The 23,674-nt window shown below is 38.8% G+C and overlaps 1 protein-coding gene across 1 annotated transcript; it reads right to left on the bottom strand.

The window, feature by feature from the left end:
* Positions 1-217: 217 nt before the first annotated feature.
* LOC132126230 (uncharacterized) lies at positions 218-23,365 on the bottom strand. The gene is made up of 7 exons (XM_059537361.1): positions 23,311-23,365; positions 21,490-21,789; positions 20,839-20,889; positions 20,649-20,696; positions 20,466-20,540; positions 613-702; positions 218-527 (listed from the first exon to the last, which is right to left on the bottom strand). The coding sequence occupies exons 1-7, from the start codon at positions 23,363-23,365 to the stop codon at positions 430-432; spliced, it is 717 nt and encodes a 238-aa protein (XP_059393344.1). The 3' UTR covers positions 218-429.
* Between the last annotated feature and the right edge of the window lie 309 nt (positions 23,366-23,674).

Here is a 23,674-nt window from a genome sequence, read left to right on the forward strand (position 1 = left end):
AAACATGCTTATTAAAGTAAAGAAGTTTAGTTGCTCATTGATCAGACAATTGACAGAAAAAAATACAACTTAAAAAAGTAAGTCACTATGCTAATTTTGTGAAATTGTTTATAACAAATTGCAACTTTGTGTACATGTATATATTACAATATATCATTTAAAAAGTATTCTAAAAACTACTTGAATTAGATTTGAAATTTCTTAAAAAGACACTGATTCAGCATCACTGAACTCCACAGATGACTCTCAGATGCTTTCGGTTACATTTAACATATTTCACCCATATAAAATGTATTTTCTCCCAAAATCTTAATTCACAGATTCTGTCTGGCCTGCTGATCAGAATATGAATTCAGTTGATTTATGCTGTATTATCTTTCTGTACACATTTTTGTTCTTCAGAGGCAACAAGTGAAGAAAGTAAAAAGGTCATCCATGTTTTGATGAGCACAAAGATGAAGTTAAAAGAGATGTTGTTTCCATCTGGCAGGAGACGTAGTTCACCTCTGTGAGAACATCAGCAGAACCTGCAGAGATACAGACTTTATTTTCATATGTTACTGTATCATGGAGTTCAGTTTATGCACAACTAAACCTGTACATTGTACTTACTGGTAAAGCGGCACAGACAGACGAATCCTATGAGTCCAGACAGAAATAAACCAATACCAGTGAAAACCAGCACTACTGAAAGCCATGAGCCTGTCAAAAGGAAAAATTATTTAATGATTTGATTTAATACTTTTTTTCTTTTGGTTTTTCATGATTTAACGTAAAATGGTTACACATGACTCCAAAATATTACATGTGAATTTATGTTTTTTTAATCAACATTTTTATTTGAATTTAATTTCCTATAACAAGAACTTAAATCAAAACTCTGCCGAATTATATATACAAATACCAACCCGATTCCAAAAAAGTTGAGACACTATACAAATTGTAAATAAAAACAGAATGCAATGATGTGGAAGTTTCAAATTTCAATATTTGGTAACAATTTATATGAAGCCCGTATTTATAATACATTATAAGGGTATTCTTAAGGCATTATAATGAATGCATAATGCATTATAAAACACCTTATAATATGTTATATCAACTCATGAATAATCATAACAACAATTATAATACATCATAATACTTATGTATTTCCAGTTTTAAGTTTAAGAGTATGATTATTCATAACACACAATGAACACCATATTACATCTACTTCATTTACAGTATAATGGACTGTATCATATCTTGACATTGTTTATTTAAGATCTGCACAGTATCTTACTTCAGCTTGTGAGTGGTTAGATGTTGAGTGTTATTTCAGTGTTTCCTGTGCAGCTAATGTTAATTAAATGATGTGAGATTAATACTCCAACTGAAAAAATAAAAACAATGTTTTATATGGTTACATTTTATTTTGATTGTCCCCTTAATCAATCGACTATAAACAACTTTGCAACTACATGCCAACTAACTCTCATTAGAGTATTAGTTTTCTCTAGAATGGTAGAATCTACTATGGTAGAATAAGACATACTTGCAAAGACACTTATAGTCAGTTTATCTGTTGGTTGAGCATCAAAATAAAGTGTTAGACTATATTTACAGTAGCAGATATACTAATACTCTAATGACCGCTTGTTGATATGTAGTTACAGAGTTACTTATCAACAGCTGTCTAAAGGGTACCATCAACATAATCAAATTGATATTACAATAAAAATAGTGCAAAGCAAATCTTATGTCTGTTTGAGAGAAAAAAGTTATTCATATTATTATTACTACTTATAAGTGGACTTTGACCGCTTTAAGTAGCATCAGAAAAATGGCAAAAAAAATTAGACTTATAATACTTTATAACTATGTAAAGTTTTATCCACTGTAAAAGTGGATGCAACATGTTCATTGTGTTTTAAATCATCATACTCTTAAAAGCTATAACCACAAATAAGTAAATATTATAATATATTAAAACTGTTCTTATGAATATTCATGAGATGATACAACATATTATAAGGTTTATTATTATATATATCATTATAATGCCTTAAATATACCCTCATAATGTATTATAAATACAGGCTTCATAGAAAGTGTTACCCAATATTTTATTCAGAATACAACATAGATGACATACCAAACTGAGAAAATGTATAATTTTAAGGGAAAAATAAGTTGATTTTAAATTTCATGGCATCAACACATCTCAAAAAAGTTGGGACAAGGCCACACTATTAATTATTTCACTGTAAATTTACAATAAATTGCAGGTTAATAATTGCATGACTTTCACAGCAAGTTACCGTATCATTTTTACAGTAAATAATTGTGAAATGACAGCTGTTTACTGTGACTTCACAAAAACTATGCCGTCATATTACTGTGATTTAGCAGTAAGCTGCTGTATAATTACAGTATTTTACTGTGCAATTACAGTTAGTCTATCATATTACTGTAATTTAACAGTAAGCTGCTATAGAATTACTGTATTTAACCATGTCTATACTGTGATTTAGCATAAATGATGGACCAAACAAAACTGATAAAAACAATGGTTTAACTTTTATTTTTTTAGAAGAAAAATACATTTTAATAACAGGAATAAACACTGTGTAACATGAATGAACACTGGGTAACATGAATGTCTGTCAATATGTGTGTGAATGTGTTTACTGTGTTTACCATTATGTGATAATGGTACTTGAAAAATACAATTTAATAACAGGAATAAACACTGGGTAACAGGAATGTGTGTCTATGTGTGTGCACTGTGCATGTGTTTACTATGTGATAATGGTACTTCACAACATAGGAGCTGAAAAGAGAAAGAAGGAGAGAGAGAAGAGAGAGTGAGAGAGGGAAGAAAAGACAAAAAGGTGGGAAAAGAGAGGGTTGCAGGTGTCTCACTCCTTCCCTTGCAGCAGGCACCTGCATAGTATGGGTTCTGTCCACTATCTACAAAAGATAAGAAAGACAAAAAGTTTAAGTTACTTTGTGGTGCAAGTACCTGCAAGTATGGTACTCGCATTGTAAAACTAATCCTAAAATGTGTACAATTTAAGAAATTACAATTGTAAAACTCATGATAAATCAGATAAATCATGTGAATAGTACTATATCAATTAATATTAAATCAACAAACCAGCGGACTCTGAAAGTAACATGATTGAGGTTAAGCAAAAATTACATGACATGCGTACATAGTAATGCAACTCAGTAAGCCAGTAATGTGATGTAAATTTACACTTAAAACTATTGTAAAGTACGTCTGTAAATTTGACGTTTTTATTCTAACATATCAATAACCTATAACATTGAAAAGGCATGTTTAATTCAAATAAACGTAAGAACAATGAATTTTACACATTTTGCAGCCTGTCTAAACTCGTAGAACAGATTAACCTGTTAACTGTCACCCCGTCCCGTATACGGGACGCCTACGTTGACTATACTATATTACAATCAAATCTAATCTAATCCTGACAAACTATATATCGTTGGAAAGGTTCAAGACTCCCAAATATATATTTTTCCAATATTATTTGTTAAAAATTATGTAGGAAAAGTAATAGATTAATTTATGACAAGAGTGCACCCTCAGAAATCTACATTACAAAATGAGTTTTGACCTTTGTTTAAAAAAAAGACTTTCTCGTTGCCTTTTTCTCTATCATGTTTTAGAAATCATCAGAAGTTATATATCACTTGAAAACATAAAATCTCAAAATTCATCCTTTAAAACCCATTTTAAAATCAGACATTGCATTACCATGTAAATGGCACATCAAAATCATGTTACAAAATGTTTTCAGTCATGAATTATAAAAATTTAGGTTTGTATCATGCACATTCAAGTCTATCTTCAAAAACACGAGTGACAGTTAAGGGGTTAAAGGCATAGTTTACCCAAAAACCCACCCTCATTCCAAACACGTTAGCCCTTCGTTCATCTTCGGAACACAAATTAAGACATTTTCTGACTCCTCCATGGACAGCAATTTTATTACCACTTTCAAGGCCCGGAAAGGTAGTGAAATTGTTAAAATAGTCCATGTGACTACAGTGGTTCAACCTTAATGTTATGAAGCGATGCAATAATACTTAATAGTGCGGAACGCACAAAAAGTATTCTCGTCGCGGGGGGGGGGCGCTATGGAGTACCGCATGGAGTAGACGTGTTCTGCTGAGCTCCTCTCCTTATTTTGAATTACTTGGTCATTCTTAGAAAATTCTGGTTTTTTTTCTACCGGCATTACTTTATAATTGCTTTTATTGAAGAGCTGTATAATGACTAAGCCAAAAGCTGAAAGGGGAAAGAAGTTGGAAAAAGCATTGAATGAATCTCCTGTTCAGTCGCAGTCGAAGATGGCGGAGCAGGCCGCGGCATCCCCGGGGTCGAGTGGCGAAGCTGACGCGGAATCAACTAGTGTTCTGTTGGCAATACAGAATATGAGCAAAACGATGACTGATCGATTTGATCTTCTGGAAGCATCTTTGGCGTCCACTCAAGCATCTTTAGTGTGCCTCGGGGACAGAATTAAGGAGGTAGAAAATGCTACTGCTGATTATGACCGCCGACTTTCCCTCGTCGAGCAGACGTGCGCTAAAGTTCAGTCAGAGAACAAATCACTCCGAGAGAAATTGATCGATCTGGAGGCTCGCTCAAGACGGCAAAACATCAAAATAGTCGGCTTACCTGAGAAGATAGAGAACGGGCGCCCAACGGAATTCCTGACGAAGTTTATTCCAGACCTGCTGGGCGCTAGCAACTTCTCGGAGCCGTTGAAAGTGGATCGAGCTCATCGTCTCGGGAGGCAACTTTCTGGAGAAGACGCGCGGCCGCGTGTGATGATAGCCCATATTCATTACTTTCAAATGAAGGAAAAAATACTTCAACTGGCTCGTCAACAGTTTCCTCTGCGCTACAAGGGCAGGCCGATACACATTTTCCCCGACCTTCCAGCTGATATAATGAAGCAGCGGCAGGCATTCAATGACGTCAGGAAGCATCTCCGAGAAGCTGATGTGAGAAGCGGCTTCATCTATCCGGCAAAACTGCGCGTCACTCATGGGTCCACTGACAGGGTGTTTTCCTCGCCCGAGGAAGCTAAGGCATTCATCGAGACTCTGTCTTGAAAAGCATGTGATACCTACATGCTGGCTTAACATGCTCCGGTACCTGACTTTTATCTAACAGCTAAGTTACTGTTACTCAGACTGGGACATTTAACATTATGACATTTGACCGTTTCCTTTGTTCATAATTTATTTTTTCAAGTAATGGGAGAGGGAGTTAGGGCTTTTTAGTTTTAGTTTCACTGTTCCGATGGTCCGGCAACCCCTCAGTGAGTTTTTGGGACGCGTGTTCTCACTTTGTTTGGGAAAGTGGGACGGGGGTGGGGGGGTAGTGTTACTTTTCCGCGAGTTGTGTTTTCTTCTTTTTTTCTCTCTTTTTATTATCACCAATAATTGTTTTAAAAGGGCGTCAGGCTTGAGCATTTTTTGTTCCCAACTTTTGTATGAATCCTAGTCTATCTTCAAAGGGCAGCGGCATCACTTTTACCAGCTGGAACGTGCGTGGCCTGGGTCATGTGATCAAGCGTGCTAAAATATTTTCACATTTGAAATCTCTGTCCGCTGATGTTATGTACTTGCAGGAGACCCATATTAGGCCTACGAGGGAGAAATGCTTAAATGCAGCTGGGTTGGCCATATCTTTCAGTCCACGTTCTCTAGCAAGGCAAGAGGAGTGGCAATTTTAATCCGTAAAACAGTTCCTTTCAGACATGTTTCTACTTTGAGTGATCCAAACGGTAGATATATTTTGGTAACTGGTTACATTTATTCGTTTCATGTTACACTTCTTAATGTATATGGGCCTAACTTTGATGACCCCACCTTCTTTACTAAAATATTTAATTTATTGTCTGACTCTACTGATTCACATGTTATTGTAGGTGGTGATTTTAACTGTGTGCTTGATAATGTTTTGGACAGGTCAGCCCAAGTAAGCCAATTACCTTCTGCCTCCATAGTTTTGAATAACCTCATTTCCTCTATGAATCTAGTTGATATATGGAGACTGATACACCCCCCAGGTAGAGATTATTCATTTTTTCTCAGAGGCACAAGTCTTTTTCTAGAATAGATTATTTTTTACTTGACTCAAAACTTATATCATATGTGATCTCCTCAGACTATCACAACATCTTAATTTCTGACCATTCTCCAACTTCAGTGGTTCTGGATCTTGGCCAAATGATTAAACCGCATTGTTGGCGTTTTCATCCTTCTCTACTTTCTGATGTATCATTTTGCCAATTTATTTCTGAAAAAATCTCAGATTTTCTAGATATTAATGATAATTCTGAAGTTACCGACTCCACTTTATGGGAATCTTTTAAAGCTGTGATTAGAGGACATATTATCTCTTTTGAATCTTCAGCCAGACGAGCCAAACGTAGACGCCTTGCAGAAATAGAAGAGGAATTATCTCAATTGGAACCCTCCTATAGAATCTCCTCTAGCCCCTCCACTTTGCAGAATATTCTTAAATTAAAATATGAATACAATACTATTATATCAGGACAGGTATGGGATCAATTGTTGAGGATAAGACAAAAATATTTTGAGTTGGGGGATAAGCCCCATAAATTGCTGGCGCGACAGCTGAGGGGTTTACAAGCAAATAAAGTCATACACAAAATCAAATCAAAAGCAGGAGGCATGCTTGTGGATCCTAAAAGTATAAATGATCGCTTTAGAGAATATTATGAACATTTATATACGTCAAAAGCAAAAGGGGACATTTCTAATTGGCTAGGACACTTGAATCTTCCTAAATTAAGTGATGTCGCTCGTGAGGCTTTAAACTCTGAAATTACTATTTCAGAGATTGTTGATTCTATAAAATCTTTCCCTAACGGCAAGGTGGCGGGGCCAGACGGTTTCGGCATTGAATTATATAAAAAATATTCTGGAAAGCTGGCTCCCCTCTTACTGAGGATGTTCACTCATTCTCTTGAAACTCAAAAATTCCCTGACACATTATACGATGCTAATATCTCACTAATATTAAAAGAAGGTAGGGATGAGACTGAGCCCTCATCTTATCGCCCTATTGCATTACTAAATTCTGACATGAAAATTTTTACAAAATTATTAGCTAATAGGTTAAATAAATACATTTCCTCCATTATACATATGGATCAAACTGGTTTTGTTCCTAATAGATTTTCATTTTTTAATGTTAGAAGATTAATAAACATAATATACCATAAATATAAAAAAGGCTCTAAAGTGGCTGCTTTGTGCTTAGATGCAGAAAAGGCTTTTGATCAGGTGGAGTGGCCCTATATGGTGAAAGTTATGGAGGAATGTGGGTTTGGTAGTCGTTTTGTGTCATGGATTAAAACATTATATGCTCACCCAACCTCGTCCGTACTCACAAATCAAGAAAAGTCAAAATCCTTTTTATTGCACCGAGGAACACGTCAGGGGTGTCCCCTCAGCCCTTTACTCTTTGCAATTGCGATAGAACCCCTTGCGATCAGTATTAGAAACCATCCATCTATTGAGCCTATAAAACTGGGAAATGTAGATCATCAAATCTCCTTATATGCAGATGATGTTGTTCTCTTTCTGTCAAATCCTGAGCAGTCTGTCCCTTCGCTGTTAGATCTTATAGAATCTTTTGGTAAAGTCTCTGGATATACCATTAATTGGCAGAAGAGTGAATTCATGTCTTTAAATGCTGATCTTGCTACTGAATTCCTACAAAATCTCCCATTCAAAATTACAGACAGACTTAAGTATCTCGGAGTCGTTTTGCCCAAAAACCCCAAATTCATTTTTAAGTTGAATTTTCTTCAGAAATTAGAGGATTTAAAGATAAACATTAGCAAATGGAGAACTCTTCCTCTTTCTATGATAGGCCGTATAAACGCTGTTAAAATGGTCTCTCTGCCTAGATTCTTGTATCTTTTTCAAAACATTCCTATTTTTCTGACAAAGTCTTTTTTTAAAACATTAGATTCAATAATCTTGCCTTTTATCTGGGGTTTTAAAGCTCACAGAATATCAAAAACACATTTACAGAAACCAAGGATTAAAGGTGGGCTAGGGTTGCCTTGCTTTTTGCATTATTATATGTAATTTTATTAATAAGATTCGGGAGGAGCGCGTCAGATACTTAGCCTAATCAACACAGGTGGACCATAATCAAGTAATCAATCCCATAGTATAAATATCGCTGACTTACCTCTATCCATTGACGGTTTATCAGCATGATGGTTCGCTTCGTCCGTCATCTTACCACAGACCCAATTTTCGTACCAACGAAGTGAGCTACACAGGGGATTTATAAGACCTGCTGCTGCTTTTCTCGGACCCGAGATCATTTCTACCCAGCCAAACACGGCCGTTGAGCAGCATTAAGCGTCATCGTGACAGCTGCTCTCCTCGCCAAGCCACACGTCGTGGCCAATAGACCGTGCAAGCTCCGAGCTCGCCTTGCTCGACACAACAATCGTGCCGCCCGAGACCGAGCCCTCCCCGAGCGCTGGATTGCAGCAGAAAGAACCCAACCAGCACGGGTCGAACCCCAGTTCTCACCGCGGCTCAGCCTTTCACCCCGGCGTACCGGCCGAGTGGCAGTTTGAGGCCGCTTCCTCTAGCAGCGCAGACCGCGCGACGTTAACCAATACATTTTCAGGCGAAGACGCTAAAAACAGGTTCTTCTTTTTCTTCATTGGATTTTTACGGCAGTTGGCATCCAAAGTGTTGCATCTAAAAGCAGGTTCGCGGCAAAAGTTTGTTAAACGACGTCATGACGCAGTTCCGTCTTCTTCTGCTAGTGGCGGTTTTGGCAAACCAGCGTAAAGGTGCATTACCACCACCTGCTGATCTGGAGTGTGGATTGCGCATAGATTTGGACTACAGATACAAACGTTCCGTCGGACGAAGGTGCCACTTAACCACGAAGCAAAGGCATTACATTCGCCTTACCGCGCACGTTTAAACCTCACGGAAATGATACAGACATAAGTTCCATGAAGGAGAAAGGAAAAAAAAAAAAAAAAAAAAAAGCTCGTAAGTCTCTGGATAAAAGAGTCTCTGCTAAATGCTTAATTTAATTTTAAATTTTAATTTCTATGCAAGTTTTCTGGTAGGACCAAATCATTTAGGGACCTTTATTTATTTACTTTGTTTGCCTAAATTGATCGTTTGTGCTGAACAATTCATCCATGCGAGCCAATCCACACAAAAAAAAAAAAAAAAAAAAAAAAAAAAAATTTCTGCTTTAATCAAAATCTGAAAATGCCCCCCCCCTCTGCATTGGAGGACCTTCACTGATGATGTAGGCTTGAGGAATTTGGTGTCTGCTTAATCCATAACCACGCCCCTCAAACTGACACTGACAGGCTGCCTGTGTGTAGCGAGCATTGACAGCGTGTGAAAGGAGAGATGGCAAGGATTTTTGTAAATGATCCTCGGTGTGTTCCTGTTCTCATCTTCCTTTTCCTGCTGAAACTAAATTGTGGTGATTCAGGTGGCGAGTAATCCTCAATAACCGATTGTAAACTTGCATTTAGATCTGTCTCTATTTTTCGAATTAAACACCTACTTATCTAGATCCAATCAGGTGCTAGTTGGAAAATAAGCCACGCCCACTACTTTCCTCATTTATTATTCCGTTTCTCTCGGAAATACGTCACAACACTGGAGAAAAGTCGTTTGCAACTTCCGTTTCACGGGGACTTTAAGGACCGTAATACGAAAAAACTGGCAAGTAAACATCTTTAGAAACCACTTGGAAGCGAATAGCACATAACTGCCATTAACCCATTTGCTTGCAAGCATCGCCAACCGCCCCAGTTTATTATCGTTCATTTTCACAGCACGTTAAACATCACTCCCTTACTTGATCTGGATAAACCCGGCATCAATTGAAAGCCAATTGACCAATATTTCGATAAAACATCATTTCAGTGACAGTTATTAAGTAATTATGTCAGGAAAACGATTCCTATTCCTGAACGGTAAACGTCGAAGTGTTAGCTCGTGGACAAATGTTGATCATGGATCTAGTCAGAAAGAATCATGAGCAGAAACATCTTTATTTTGGGTATGTAATTTCTGTCTCCATGTCAAAAATGGGGGGTGACTGGTAAGGGGTTAATGTTATTGCTGTAATCATGTCTTTCGGTACAACGTCTTACAAGACTAAACATGCTTCATCGTTTCCAAAAGCCTCTGTTTCCACAGTCCATACTACAACGTGAAAACAGCGTTCCAAACGTATCCGCTCAGGAAACCGTCTAAAGAGCCCGGAGGCCAAACGAGAGGAAAGATGCTTTTCCAACAGGAACCTAATAATGTGGACAAGGCTCGAGGAATTGTCAAATCAGGCAACCAATTGCTGAGCTGGTGACACAGTAGGCTACCCATTCATTTTTAGCTTGCCCCATCAAATGTTACTAACCTTTTTTTTTTTTTTTTTTTTTTTTTTACTCTTCCCACAGCCAACATCTACAGCAGCCGAAGCAAGTAGCCTTGCACGTACCTCCTCACTGCCGCAGCAGTGTCTGCTCCCGCAGGGGCCTTTCCTATACCTCCTCACTGCCGCAGCAGTTACTGCTCCCGCAGGAGCCTTACCTGTACCTCATCACTGCCGCAGCAGCGTCTGCTCCCGCAGGAGCCTTTCCCGTATCTCCCCACTGCCGCAGCAATGTCTGCTCCCGCAGGAGCCTTTCCTATACCTCCTCACTGCTGCAGCAGTGTCTGCTCCCGCAGGAGCCTTTCCCGTATCTCTCCACTGCCGCAGCAGTGTCTGCTCCCGCAGGAGCCTTTCCTATACCTCCTCACTGCCGCAGCAGTGTCTGCTCCCGCAGAAGCCTTCCCTATACCTCCCCACTGCCGCAGCAGCGTCTGCTCCCGCAGGAGCCTTTCCCGTATCTCCCCACTGCCGCAGCAGTGTCTGCTCCCGCAGGAGCCTTTCCTATACCTCCTCACTGCCGCAGTAGTGTCTGCTCCCGCAGGAGCCTTTCCTATACCTCCTCACTGCCGCAGCAGTGTCTGCTCCCGCAGGAGCCTTTCCTATACCTCCCCACTGCCGCAGCAGTGTCTGCTCCCGCAGGAGCCTTTCCTATACCTCCCCACTGCCGCAGCAGTGTCTGCTCCCGCAGGAGCCTTTCCTATACCTCCTCACTGCCGCAGCAGTATCTGCTCCTGCAGGAGCCTTTCCTGTATCTCCCCACTGCCACAGCAGCGTCTGTTCACACGCAAAAAAAAAAATGAATAAAAAAAAAATAAAAAAATAATACTAATAATAATTTCCGCTTCTAGGTATGCCAGGCATCCTAGGTTGCGGTGACAGCATCATGTATCGACAATAGCCAAGACTATATTAGGCCCATTCTCCAATCAACGTTTTTTATTTTTTTTTTTAATTATAATTATCAGGCGGCCTACCATAATTCGGCTATCAAACCGCTCCGTTATCCCATCTCAGCACTGCACTTCACGCTCGCCCGTGCTCTCAAAGGATGACGTGAGCCTGCAGGTGGCAAAGAAGTCTCCATCCACAAATAGACATGCATCGTTTGCAGATATAAGGTATTCCATCGTACTTTAACAGGTAAATCCGATACGTGCCACATTTTAAAGGAGCTCTCACTAACGGAGTTTAATGCCACAGTTACATTAGAATGCATCTCATTCTGGTCTCAGGGGCGGCGCGTCGGTCCCATCATGAGGCATGTGGTCCGGAGCGCGTATGACCAAGGCATCATTTCAACCGAACTCACTCCAAATATATGAACTTACCGGTTTTTGAATACCTTACATTTAAGGCAGTTGTTTACGTCCATATTAGGGTTAAATCGTTGGACTTTAAACAAAATCTACTATAGTTTAAAAAATAAATAAATAAATAAATAAAAATAAAAAATAAAATAAATACTTATGAAAAATAATTTCACTGGACAAGCGAGATGACAATAGTGTCGACTACATGAACTAGCAGTTTTAAATATAGTATTTTATATTTAATGCCAGTTTATCAGTACGTCCAAAAAATATATATATTTTTTTCGATTATTGGTGATTCCATAGGCTTTTTCGTGCACCTGCATGGTTAAAATGGCAAATAGTAAGCTCAGACAAGTATAAAGAATCTTTCTCTTACTCCACCCATGCACGATTACATCGTCGATATGTACCATCGATCTCATGTGCTGACAATATGACAATACGACAACGACCACATCGCCGATACACGGCACCTATTTGGGGTACACTGGCACAGGAAATCCTATTTATTTTTGCACGCTTAATTTCGAATACAATGACTACAACAAGATTTTTCGGACTCATTATCGGAAGCAGCTTATTGGATTTGCTAAACAATTATTCAAGTAAGCCTCACAGCGTCTACCCTCGTAGACAACCAAATCCTCCTCAGTATCGAACTCCCTGTCAGGCGCTGCAAGAGTGCTCCCGGTTGAGCCAACCTTTGCCTTCTTCGTTCAACTATCAGCAAAGCTTACTCGTATGACATCGTGAGTATTAAACTCCTGTCAGACGCTTTCCCGCTTAAGCAATCTTGGACTTTCCATCCGACCACCAGCGAAGTTTACCCGATTAAAAAGCTAGATTAACCCCCAAAAAAAAAAAAAAAAAAAAAAAAAAAACACCGGATGCCGGCCATAGCCTCCCGGCCAGATAACCTTACCTTTTCGATCCTATGACCAGCGAGGCTTCTCTCTTCGATGACAGGAGCTCGAGCTCCCATCGGATGCCGACGAGAGCCTCCCGGCCAGACAACCTCACCTTTTCCAATCTGCGGCCAACAAGGCTTACCCGTTCGTTGCCTGGAGCTCACACTCCCTTCGGACGTAGGTAAAAGCCCCTGGCTACCTGTTTTGCCATTCTGTCTTACGTACGGAGAGGTTTACCCATCCAATGCACGGAGTCAGGGCTCCCATTGAATGTAGGTGAGAGCTTCCCGGCTAGACAACCTTACCTTTTCGTCCTTTGGCCAGCGAGGCTTAACCGTTCGATTCCGGGAGCTAAGCTCCTGTCGGCCGAAGGTAAGAGCCTCCCGGCCGGACAACCTTTTCCGTCCTTCAGCCAGAGAGGTTTACCCGTTCGATTCCTGGAGCTAAGCTCCTATCGGACGTCGGTCAGAGCCTCCTGGCTAGACAACCTGACCTTTTCCATCCTTGGCCAGCGAGGCTCACCCGTTCGATGAGAGTGCTCCCATCGGACGCTGGCGAGAGCCTCCTGGCCAGCCAATCACGACCATTCCGCGTGGTCTAGGTTACAAAACCTACAAGCAAGCCGTTCGATGCCGCAGGCACCAAACACACAAATAAACCCTCCCTCCTTCCTACGGTCGCCAAGGCTTACCCGTCTCTTGCCGTGAGTAGCAAACTCCCATAAGACGCTGACGACAGCCTAACGACCACACAAACTTACCTTTTCCATCCTACGGCCTGCGAGGCTCACCCAGTTGTTTTTGGGGAACTGGAAGTCCCCGTTGGATGCGGACAAATGCCTCCTGGCCACCTATCGTTACCTTTTCTGTCACACATCCGGAGAGGCTTACCCGTTCGATGCGTGTGCTCCCTTCGGACGCCGGCGAGAGCCTCCCGGTTAGACAACCTTACCTTTTCCTTTTCTATGGTCAGCGAGGCTTACCCGTTCGATGCGCGTGCTCCCTTCGGACGCTGGCGAGAGCCTCCTGGACAGACTGGCTTTACGTTTCCACTCTACGGTCGGCGAGGCTTACCCGTTCGATGCGTGTGCTCCCTTCGGACGTCGGTAACAGTCTCTCGGCCACGCAACTTCCCTTTCCATTTGACGGTAGGCGAGGCTTAACCGTCCGACGCTACGAGTCTCGTCCTCTCGCCAAATCCTGCAAAAAAAAAAAAAAAAAAAAAAAAAAAAAAAATAATAATAATAATAACTCAGCTACCCTCACATCTTTTATCCCCGCCTGGCGAGGCTTACCCGTTCGATGTTCTGAGTCTAATGCCCCATCGGATGCTGCGAGAGACCTCCCAGTCGGGTTTTCCTTTCCACTCTCCCCGTCCGGCGAGGCTTACCCGTCTGATGCGTGCGCTCCCTTCAGACGTCTGGCGAGAGTTCTCCCGGGCGGGCCTATGCTTGCCGGCCGCAAGTGAGTCTCATCCATCTAATGCCGTGAGTCGGGATCTCCCATCAGATGTCGCCAGAGTCCTCCTTGTCGGCCAGCCCAAAGCTTTTTATCTGCCAAACCGAGAGGACCCAGACGTCCGTCATTCTGAGTCTCAATCTCCTGTCGGAGGCTTCATGGGCCCTCTCGGTCAGCACTAGGCCCTTCACCCACTGAATAGCAGGGGCTATCAGCCAGTAGGGCCCGTACGCCGACACCGTGACCTATTCCGGTCGAGGCAACTCGGGTCCTCCTGGTCGGGCACCACAACCACGCTGCTCCTCCTCATCGGCCGGAAGGGCTCACCGTTCCAACGCCAAAAAGCTCCAGTTGAGCATCGGCTCGAGCCCTACCGACCGGGCGCCAACAACCAAGTAGTTCACTAGCTGCAGCCAGTAGGGCCTACTCTCCCAACACCCAAGTCGCTCGAGACGACTTCTCAGAAACCAAATCAGCCCCCGCCAGTACTCTATGCTTTTGGGGGGGCATTCTCTAAACTGGCGGCTGTCCTCCTGTATATTTGCTTTTTGGGGGGTACTCTAGGTTCGGGCCATTCCCGAGCTCGGAGCCCTTCCCCGGACAGCACGCCAAATACGCATTCCATACCTCAGCTAATTATATGTAAGCGTGAACTATTGAAATGTAATTTTATTAATAAGATTCGGGAGGAGCGCGTCAGATACTTAGCCTAATCAACACAGGTGGACCATAATCAAGTAATCAATCCCATAGTATAAATATCGCTGACTTACCTCTATCCATTGACGGTTTATCAGCATCCCTCCTCCACCCCATCTCCTCACTTCAAGTTCACTTTATAAATAGACGGGGAAGGGGGGGGGTACTCTAGGTTCGGGCCATTCCCGAGCTCGGAGCCCTTCCCCGGACAGCACGCCAAATAAGCATTCCATATCTCAGCTAATTATATGTAAGCGTGAACTATTGAATGGGCAGCGAATGCAAGGGCGCTTGTTTATTGGCAGGGGGATTATAAAACAGAAATTTCTATTGACACTCCCCCCTGGGTAGCCATTGAAAAAAATGGTGTTAAAAATAGTTCACTTCCAGCACTTCTCTTTTCCAACCCTGTATTACCCACATCTGTTAAGGTGGATAATTTCATTGTTTCAAACTGTTTGAAAATATGGCGCTAAATTAAAAAGGTATGCAGGTTACCTGACACTGCTATTTTTGCCCCAGTATATCGAAATCATGCATTTACCCCCTCTCTATCAGATGCAACATTCAACATATGGAGGCTGAATGGTATTGTTACTTTGGAGGATTTATATATTAACAAACATTTTGCTTCTTTTTCGCAATTAAAAGATAAATTTTCACTACCCACAACACACTTTTTTCGACACTTACAGATTAGGAATTATGTGCGCCATGCAGTGCCTAATTTTGAATCTCTGCCTGAGGAAAGGAGGATTTATAGACTGCTGTTGGGCTCCCCTGATTCCAAACATTTGATTTCAGATTTTGTTTCTGTGTTTTCTGAAGAAATGAGTTATTCTACACGCTCTTTAAAAAATGCTTGGGAGGAGGAATTGGGTATACAGATTGGAGCTGAAGAGTGGGAGGAGAGCCTTAGCAGGGTCCGGTCTTGTTCTATTAATTCCAGACATCAGTTAATTCAATTTAAGGTGATGCATAGATTGCACTATTCAAAATCGAAATTACATAGAATTTTTCCCACTGTTTCTCCTACATGTGACCGGTGTAAATCTGCAGAGGGCACTCTTACCCATCTCTTTTGGACATGCCCGAAGCTTTACGAGTTTTGGTGTAGCATTTTTAAGTGGTTCTCTGACATGTATGGTTTTGTGTTTAACCCTGATCCAGAGATTGCATTATTTGGATATTCTGTTTCTTTGTCAGTCCATACTGTCTCTGTACAAAGCACTATTATATATGGAATGATTATTGCTAAAAGCATCATTCTAAGACTCTGGAAATTGGATACTGTTCCTCAGTTTAAGACCTGGTTGGCTTGCCTCACTGGAGTGCTCCACATGGAGAGAGTGCGGTATGGTGTTATTGGTAACCTTGATAAATTTTACAATATATGGCAACCATTTCTGGATCATCTTGCCCAACTTAACGCTAAATCTGACCAGTAATGTAGGACATTGTATGCTGTCTGTTCTGCCCTCTACTGAATTCTTGCTTGTTCTCTTACTGAAACGATATACGCCCTGATTGCCTTATTATTATTTTATTATTTTTTTATTATTTTTATTTTTTTTATTTATCATTATATATATTTTCATTATTAATAGTGGATGATATTAATAATTATACATGTTGTTTCTGCTAATATCATCATTCATTGAGTCGTATACATCTTAATGAATTTTGTTTTCTTTTTTGTAAAATGTAAAATCTTAATAAAAATACTTAAAAAAAATAAAAAAAGTATTCTCGTCGCATCATAGCAATAAGGTTGAACCAACTGTAGTCACGTGGACTATTTTAACAATGTTTTTACTACCTTTCTTGGGCTTGAAAGCGGTTCTAACATTGCAGTCTATAAGCGGGATCAGAAAGCTCTCGGACTCCTTAAAATTATCTTAATTTGTGTTGAACAAAATTGTTTGGAACATCATGAGGGAGTGTAATTAATGAGAGACTTTACATTTTTGAGTGAACTAACCCTTTAATAGCTTAAGTAAACATCTTACTGCATAACTAATTCTAGCTTAAAACAAAGACAGTGTTTCGTTAGTTTGTTCTGAAGTTGGAACACAACTTACATTAGACTGACATCCATTCAAAGTCAATGAGCTTCCTGATCAGTGTACAGACTTGCTGGTTTATGTGTCCTCTCTGCCTCTTTGCTTTTGTACCTGTCTCTGGGTTAATGCCCAAGAAGCACATATAAACAAAAAGACAGAGAAGAAAGATGTTAGTTTAATTCAAGTGGGATTAAAAAGGTTTCAGTTCCCAGTCATCACCTTCAGTGGGTCACTGCTGTTGCAGTACTGAGCAAAACTAAAGTTAGCTCAGTTTTAACAAGGTGACATTACTTGGATTCAATTAAACAGCAACCATTTAAATAACTTAACAGCAACTGGAAAACATTTACATCACAAACACACAGTCAAGAATAGTCCTGCAACAAAGTAAGTTAGATGTGTGTGATTTACCCAGGCAATGCATTTGCACACAACAATTTACATCATTTACACATACTGTTTGCAGAGGATAGAGGAAGAGCCTGTTGCCAGTCCATCTCCATGTGGCTGTTTCTGCTTGCACTCTTCCTCCTAGAATTATTACCCGTTCACAGACAAAATGGCTCCTAATATCTCCGGATGTCGACCTGTTTTACTTTAGAATAGCACAGCTAACGGAGCTCCACTAATTCAGTGATAAATACATTTATTTTCCTATATCTTTTTTATAATAAAATGCACTTTATTTTTTCTGTTGACGAGACAGACAACGGCTGCTCCGTTTCGAACACACGGCAGAAAAATATGGACGACGCCCAGCTAGCTAACATTACTAATTTGAGATTAATTTATTCCACCTTTGCACAAATCCACAACACTATAATGTATCTAGTTGATCAAAACTGTCATAATACACACATTAAGGCCACAGCTTACCTTATAACTTTATTTCCCGGTGGTAGAAAAATGCTGTGGGAAAAGAGAGAGCGCTGTTAAGAGTAACGAACGTTAACTAAGAAAAGCATTAAGCAAAGCTAAAGTTCAATTTTGACGGTGTAGTTAACGTGAAGCCTCACAGTTAATAACTTAATACGGTACTACTAGCTATACACTTATTAACACAACCAACGTCTGATCATTCAAATTTGCGCACTCAAACCTAGACGCGAGTCTGCTCCAGCTAAGTTACAAAAACATGAAACAGAACTTAACTAACGCTAATTTGGTTCATACTTTTAAATAACATGAAATTTCATATTAAAAACAGTCATCAAATTGACAAAGTTTGAAATTAAACACTTACCGCACTGAATCCGTCGAGTAAGACCATGGAGGAGATCAGGCCAGGGAGCTCCGGGGGAGCTGAGATGACGCAGTTGCAGAGCGAAAATGACGGAATTCACAGTAGTTTCTTGTAAAAGCTCCGCGCCTGCATTATTTCCACAGTAAAAGTCTAAATACGGTATTATATTGTGAAATATCACAGTTAAAGCCTGTGAAGTGGTAATAATATAATTACCTGTGAAATATTACAGTTATATATTGTGAAATCCTGGAAATATTTAACAGTGCATGTTTACCACTGTGTGGCATCCCCTCTTCTGTTTATAACGGTCTGCGCTCCTGGATCATGTTTAGATATGGCTTCTTTTTTGACATATAGAGTTTTAGCTGGCAATGACGAATGGCACATTGTGTTCACCGACAATGTTTTCTTGAAGTATTCCTGAGCCCATGTTGTGATTTACATTACAGTAGCATTCCTGTGATGCAGTGCCATCTAAGGGTCGAAAGATCACCGGCATCGAGTATGGTTTTCTGGCCTTGACCCTTACGCACAGAGATTGTTCCAGATTCTCTGAATCTTTGAATGATTTTATGCACTGTAGATGTAAAATTTTTTTCACCCAAGCAATGGAGGAATTGGTGATCCTCTGCCCATCTTGACTTCTGAGAGAACCTGCCACTTTGAGAGGCTCTTTCTATAAAAAAATGCATGCTGCCAATTGACCTTATAAGTTGGTCAAAAAGCAAATTGGTCCTCCAGCTGTTCCTTATATGTACATTTATCTTTTCCAGCCTCTAATTGCTACCTGTCCCAAAATTTTTGGAATGTGTAGCTCTCATGAAATCCAAAATGAGCCAATATTTGGCGTGACATTTCAAAATGTCTCACTTTCAACAATTTATATGTTATCTATATTCTATTGTGAATAAATATAAGTTTATGAGATTTGTAAATTATTCAATTATTCCTTTTTTATTCACAATTTGTACAGTGTCCCAACTTTTTAGAATCGGGTTTGTAGATGCCATGATAATTGTTCACATATATAAAGGGGGAACAATTATAGTTACAATGCCAACATTTTAGCTTATCTAATAATATCTCTGAAATTATAGCCCAGTTCTAAATAGTCTTGTCACTTGAGCCATTGAGCTTTGTAGTTTTACCTTCCAGCAAAACAATATATCTAAAATAGGATAACCAAATGAAGGTTGCAAGGTTAGATGGTTCTAAAATAGAGTTTTGGGCAGCAGTGTTCGTTGCTAATAAAATCCTATTTTGATGAGATTTCAACTTGAGAGCAGAGTCATCTAACAGTAGAAAAAGCAGAGGGTCTTGAGATATATCCAGGTGTAAAATCTCTGAAATAGCAGGACTTACAAAAGTCCAAAAAGAAAACACCAAACATTTCCAGAACATGTGCAAATAAGAGCCTACTGCAGATTTACTACAGAGATGACAGAATGGTTTGGATCTAACCTTCATACACAATACGCTAGTAGTAAAATATGCCCTATTAATACATGTATCATCTAATGTGCCAGGCTTTTAGATGGCATAAAACATCTGGCCTAAACTACATCCCAATCAGGTTTGGCTAAACCTTCCCATTCCCAAGAGTAAATTATAAATTGTAAATAGCTGGAATTTAAGAGTACTGTATTAGAAGAACTGAGTTCTAGACCTTGGAAACTATCCCACTAAAAGGGGTAGACACTCTCACAAAATGGTGTGCTGTGCTAGTAATGGTGTCACAGGAAATGCCATTGGCTTTTAGAGCTGACCTGAGTCTTTAATATAGTAAGATAGAAAAAACAAGTTAAGATAAATCTGTACTTAAGTCCTGAAATTATCTGATGCCCTTATCATCGAAAATATCTTTCAGGGAATGCCACAATCAGACCAGGCTTTAAAAACAAAGAGATTATTACTAGTGCACAAACAATTATTATGCCATAATGGTGTTGACTTAATCTGCTTTATACTGATTTAATCCATGTTTATATTGCAATAAAGGAAAAATCATGTCACTGAATTAGATAAATTGATAGTAGATTTTTGCTATTAAATTCATGTAACATTAATATTCTGCATGAAATGATCACAAAAAAGTTTAAGGTTTTAGTTCTTACAAATATTCAGAATTGCAGTTTTGTGTTGGAGGTGAATGAACAAGCTTTAGAATCATTCAGGATCTACCACTATGAGATGCTGATGTAGCAATAAACTTTTAAAATAATTCACAGGTATATTTGAACTTTTTGAATACAACATATTAATTCTACACAGTGACTTTTACCATTGAGAAAGAGTGGATGAACGTTTCTGTTTTCCTTTGCTGTACTGGTTGGCAGGTTTATCTTGGTTTGGAGATCTGCTAATATAATAATAACATTTCAAGGGCAATATGTTTTTAAAAAGGAATTATTTCTCAAATTTAATGTAGAATAACCAGAAAATATATTACAGATTAGCAACTTACCAGTTTTACTGTATGTTGTGGTTTCAGAAGTGGACATTACAGTTAATGCTGATGAAAAGACATTGTGAAATGTATGGTGATGTATATTATAGAAAATCTTCAACAAATCATGAGCTGGAGAGAGTGATTCACATTTTAAAGACATTCAGAATGGAGTAAGAATAGCTGATTTATAAACTCAATCACTCACAGGTTTTCATGTCTGTTGTAGTTGTTTGTTCAGTGATGGTTGATGTTGAAACTGCAGAGACAATTTATCAGCATTATACAGAGTCATTTTACATTATTAATAATTTAATTATTACATTTTTTTTATTGACATTATTTATTTACATTAATTATTTACATTATTATCAAACTTTAAAGCAAAGCTAGTTAGTTGGAGATACAGATCCTTAAGTAATTATAATAAATATCTTGTTGGTCCTTTAGTAATGTGTGGTTTTGGGTAGAAAACAACAACACAAACATTATTATTAACAAATTGATTTGATAAATTTAGTGATGTGGCTTTAAGGAAACAACAGCATGTCACTGGGACAGTATCTTAAAGGGACACCTTTGTCCCTTCTTCACTCCTAAAGTATATTATTTGCATATTAGTACCTTAGAGTAGTAATGTGTGACCTTAAGGCAGTAATATGTACTATTACAGTCTATTAAAAGGGTCTTTACAAATATTATCCAATCCATCCAGAAGTGCCCTACAGGTGTAACATCATCATCACTAACTAATAATGAGTTTTAGAAGTGAATCTGTATAACGTTAAATAATACATGATCAATAAAAACACTGGAATAAAAGTTTCTAATACAGAAGAACAGCAGTGAAATATCTCACCTCGAACCATCACTGTGGCAGGATCAGAATCAGATGATGATATGATTGAGCCTCCCTCAGTTATCATTGTGTAGAAACAGATAATGTTGAGTGATTCAGGTGATTTTACAGCTGCCCATCTGAACACTTCAGCACCAGTGAGATCCAGCTCACATGATGAACTGCTTTTCATTTTCTTCTCTTCTCTGTTTATGAAGAAGTGACATTCAGTCACTGTAACACGTGGATCTGTCTCGCAGCTGATCTTCACTGAGCTGGACTCTCTTATGACATCTGGAGATACTTTTACTCTAGGAAATTCTGCAACAAAACAGATCAATCAGTCATTCTCATATTTATTCTGTCATTCTCATATTTATTTATTTATTACTTTAAAGGCATCATGACATGCAGTGTAAAACCGAACAGTGAAAATTAGTTAATTTCACTCAAATAATAATGTAAGTTAATTGGACTGAATTGAAATAAATTCTGTAAACTCAAAATGCTGTTGTAATAAGGTGAACTTAAAAAGATTTTCTAGTTCCCAGCATGCTTTGCATCAGCCAACAAGGAAAATAAATGTAGAAATTAAGTGTTATTTTGTGTGTTTACACAAGATTAACATATAGAGACATAAGTTAGTACTTAAATGTTGTGTTATGTTAGGATTTTATATGTTTCTGTTATGTTGGTTTTAAAGTTTTACCGTTATGGTGAAGGATAGAGCCTGAGGTTAGGTTGAGGATGGAAAGCAAAACTTAAAGGCTTTATATACTGCATGATGTTTGAATATTTATATGTCTTTTTTGATAACTACATTAGTACATACCAGTGTGCTGTTGCTAACTAGCACGGAGCTATAAAGATCTGAATGAATATACTGTTAATGGAAGTAAGTTGTATATGATTATCATCGTGATGAGTTTGGTGGGATCATGGAAGAGAGGCTTGGCTTGGCTCCAATGGCTCTCAGCCCCACCCCTCTTGTCATAAAATGTTAAGCTTTATTAACTTTAAAAAAATTTAGTTTGTTTACTCAAATATTTTTAGACAATAATTTACCACAAATATTTTGAGTATTCTTAACTTACCAGGTTTTACAGTGTGTGAAGTTTATTGATGAAATGAAAAAAGAAACACAGGTAAATAACAAAGGAAAACTGAACAAGAGCAGGAGCAAAGTCCATGAACAGAGACTCAAGAATCAGAGACAAGGATTGTGATGCATGTAAATGAATGGGACATTTTAGTTTGAGCCAAAATAAAATAATCTACTTACAAATTAAAAGTAAATTTTGCATTTAGGTAGTTCTTATCACATTTGTGTGTTGAAGTGATTTTTCTAATAAGTTTGGTTTTAGTTATTTGATGCTATAAAAACAGCACCCACAAAACATTATTAACATTATAAGTGAGCCTCGAGGAACAATATAAAAATAATTGTAAAAATCCAGTGTCTCCACAACTAAAAATTTATATTTTCAATATCTGCTTTTTTCTCAATTTCTCATTCAAGTAACACCCGTAATTACTTTCATATGAACATGTGCAGATGTAGATGAATACAGTGGACATTCCAAAGATGTTTACAAAACCAAGTCCAATTAATATAAGCTTCTTATTTCTAGGAACTCAAATGTTTAATCAGGTTATTGCAGTCAGGGAATGCATTTTCATGACATGGCTAATGTAAAACTAATACACCTATAAAAAGCAGAGAAGTTTTATGTTTAAGTGTGTGCAGTATTACTAAAACATATTGAACACAAATGCTGAAGTATATTAGGCAAATGTGGACATACAGTATTTAATCAAAATTAAACAATAGACATCACTTACTGTAAGACTGAACCTCCATCAGGAGCTGAATAACTATGAAGATGAACAACTTCATAACAGCGAGTGTGAGAAAGAGATTGAATGAGACTCTTACAAAGAGTGAATTAGGAAATGGTCATCAGACCACAAACTATTAATGCATTGTACAATCAGTTATGAAGATGAACACAGATCGTGAGACCATAGCTGTTTTCACTATAACAGATGACAGATCTGGAGCAAAGACTAAAAGAAGGAAAGTAGTTTTGTAAAAGTAACATATAAACACCTGTACCATTAATACACTTGAAAAACACAAGATCATAACAAAATAAAAAAATGTGGAATACATTATTCTCTTTATAGTCTCTTCAGTAGATACACG

Source organism: Carassius carassius, chromosome 44 (assembly GCF_963082965.1).
Source record: "Carassius carassius chromosome 44, fCarCar2.1, whole genome shotgun sequence".
NCBI classification, from domain to species: Eukaryota; Metazoa; Chordata; class Actinopteri; order Cypriniformes; family Cyprinidae; genus Carassius; species Carassius carassius.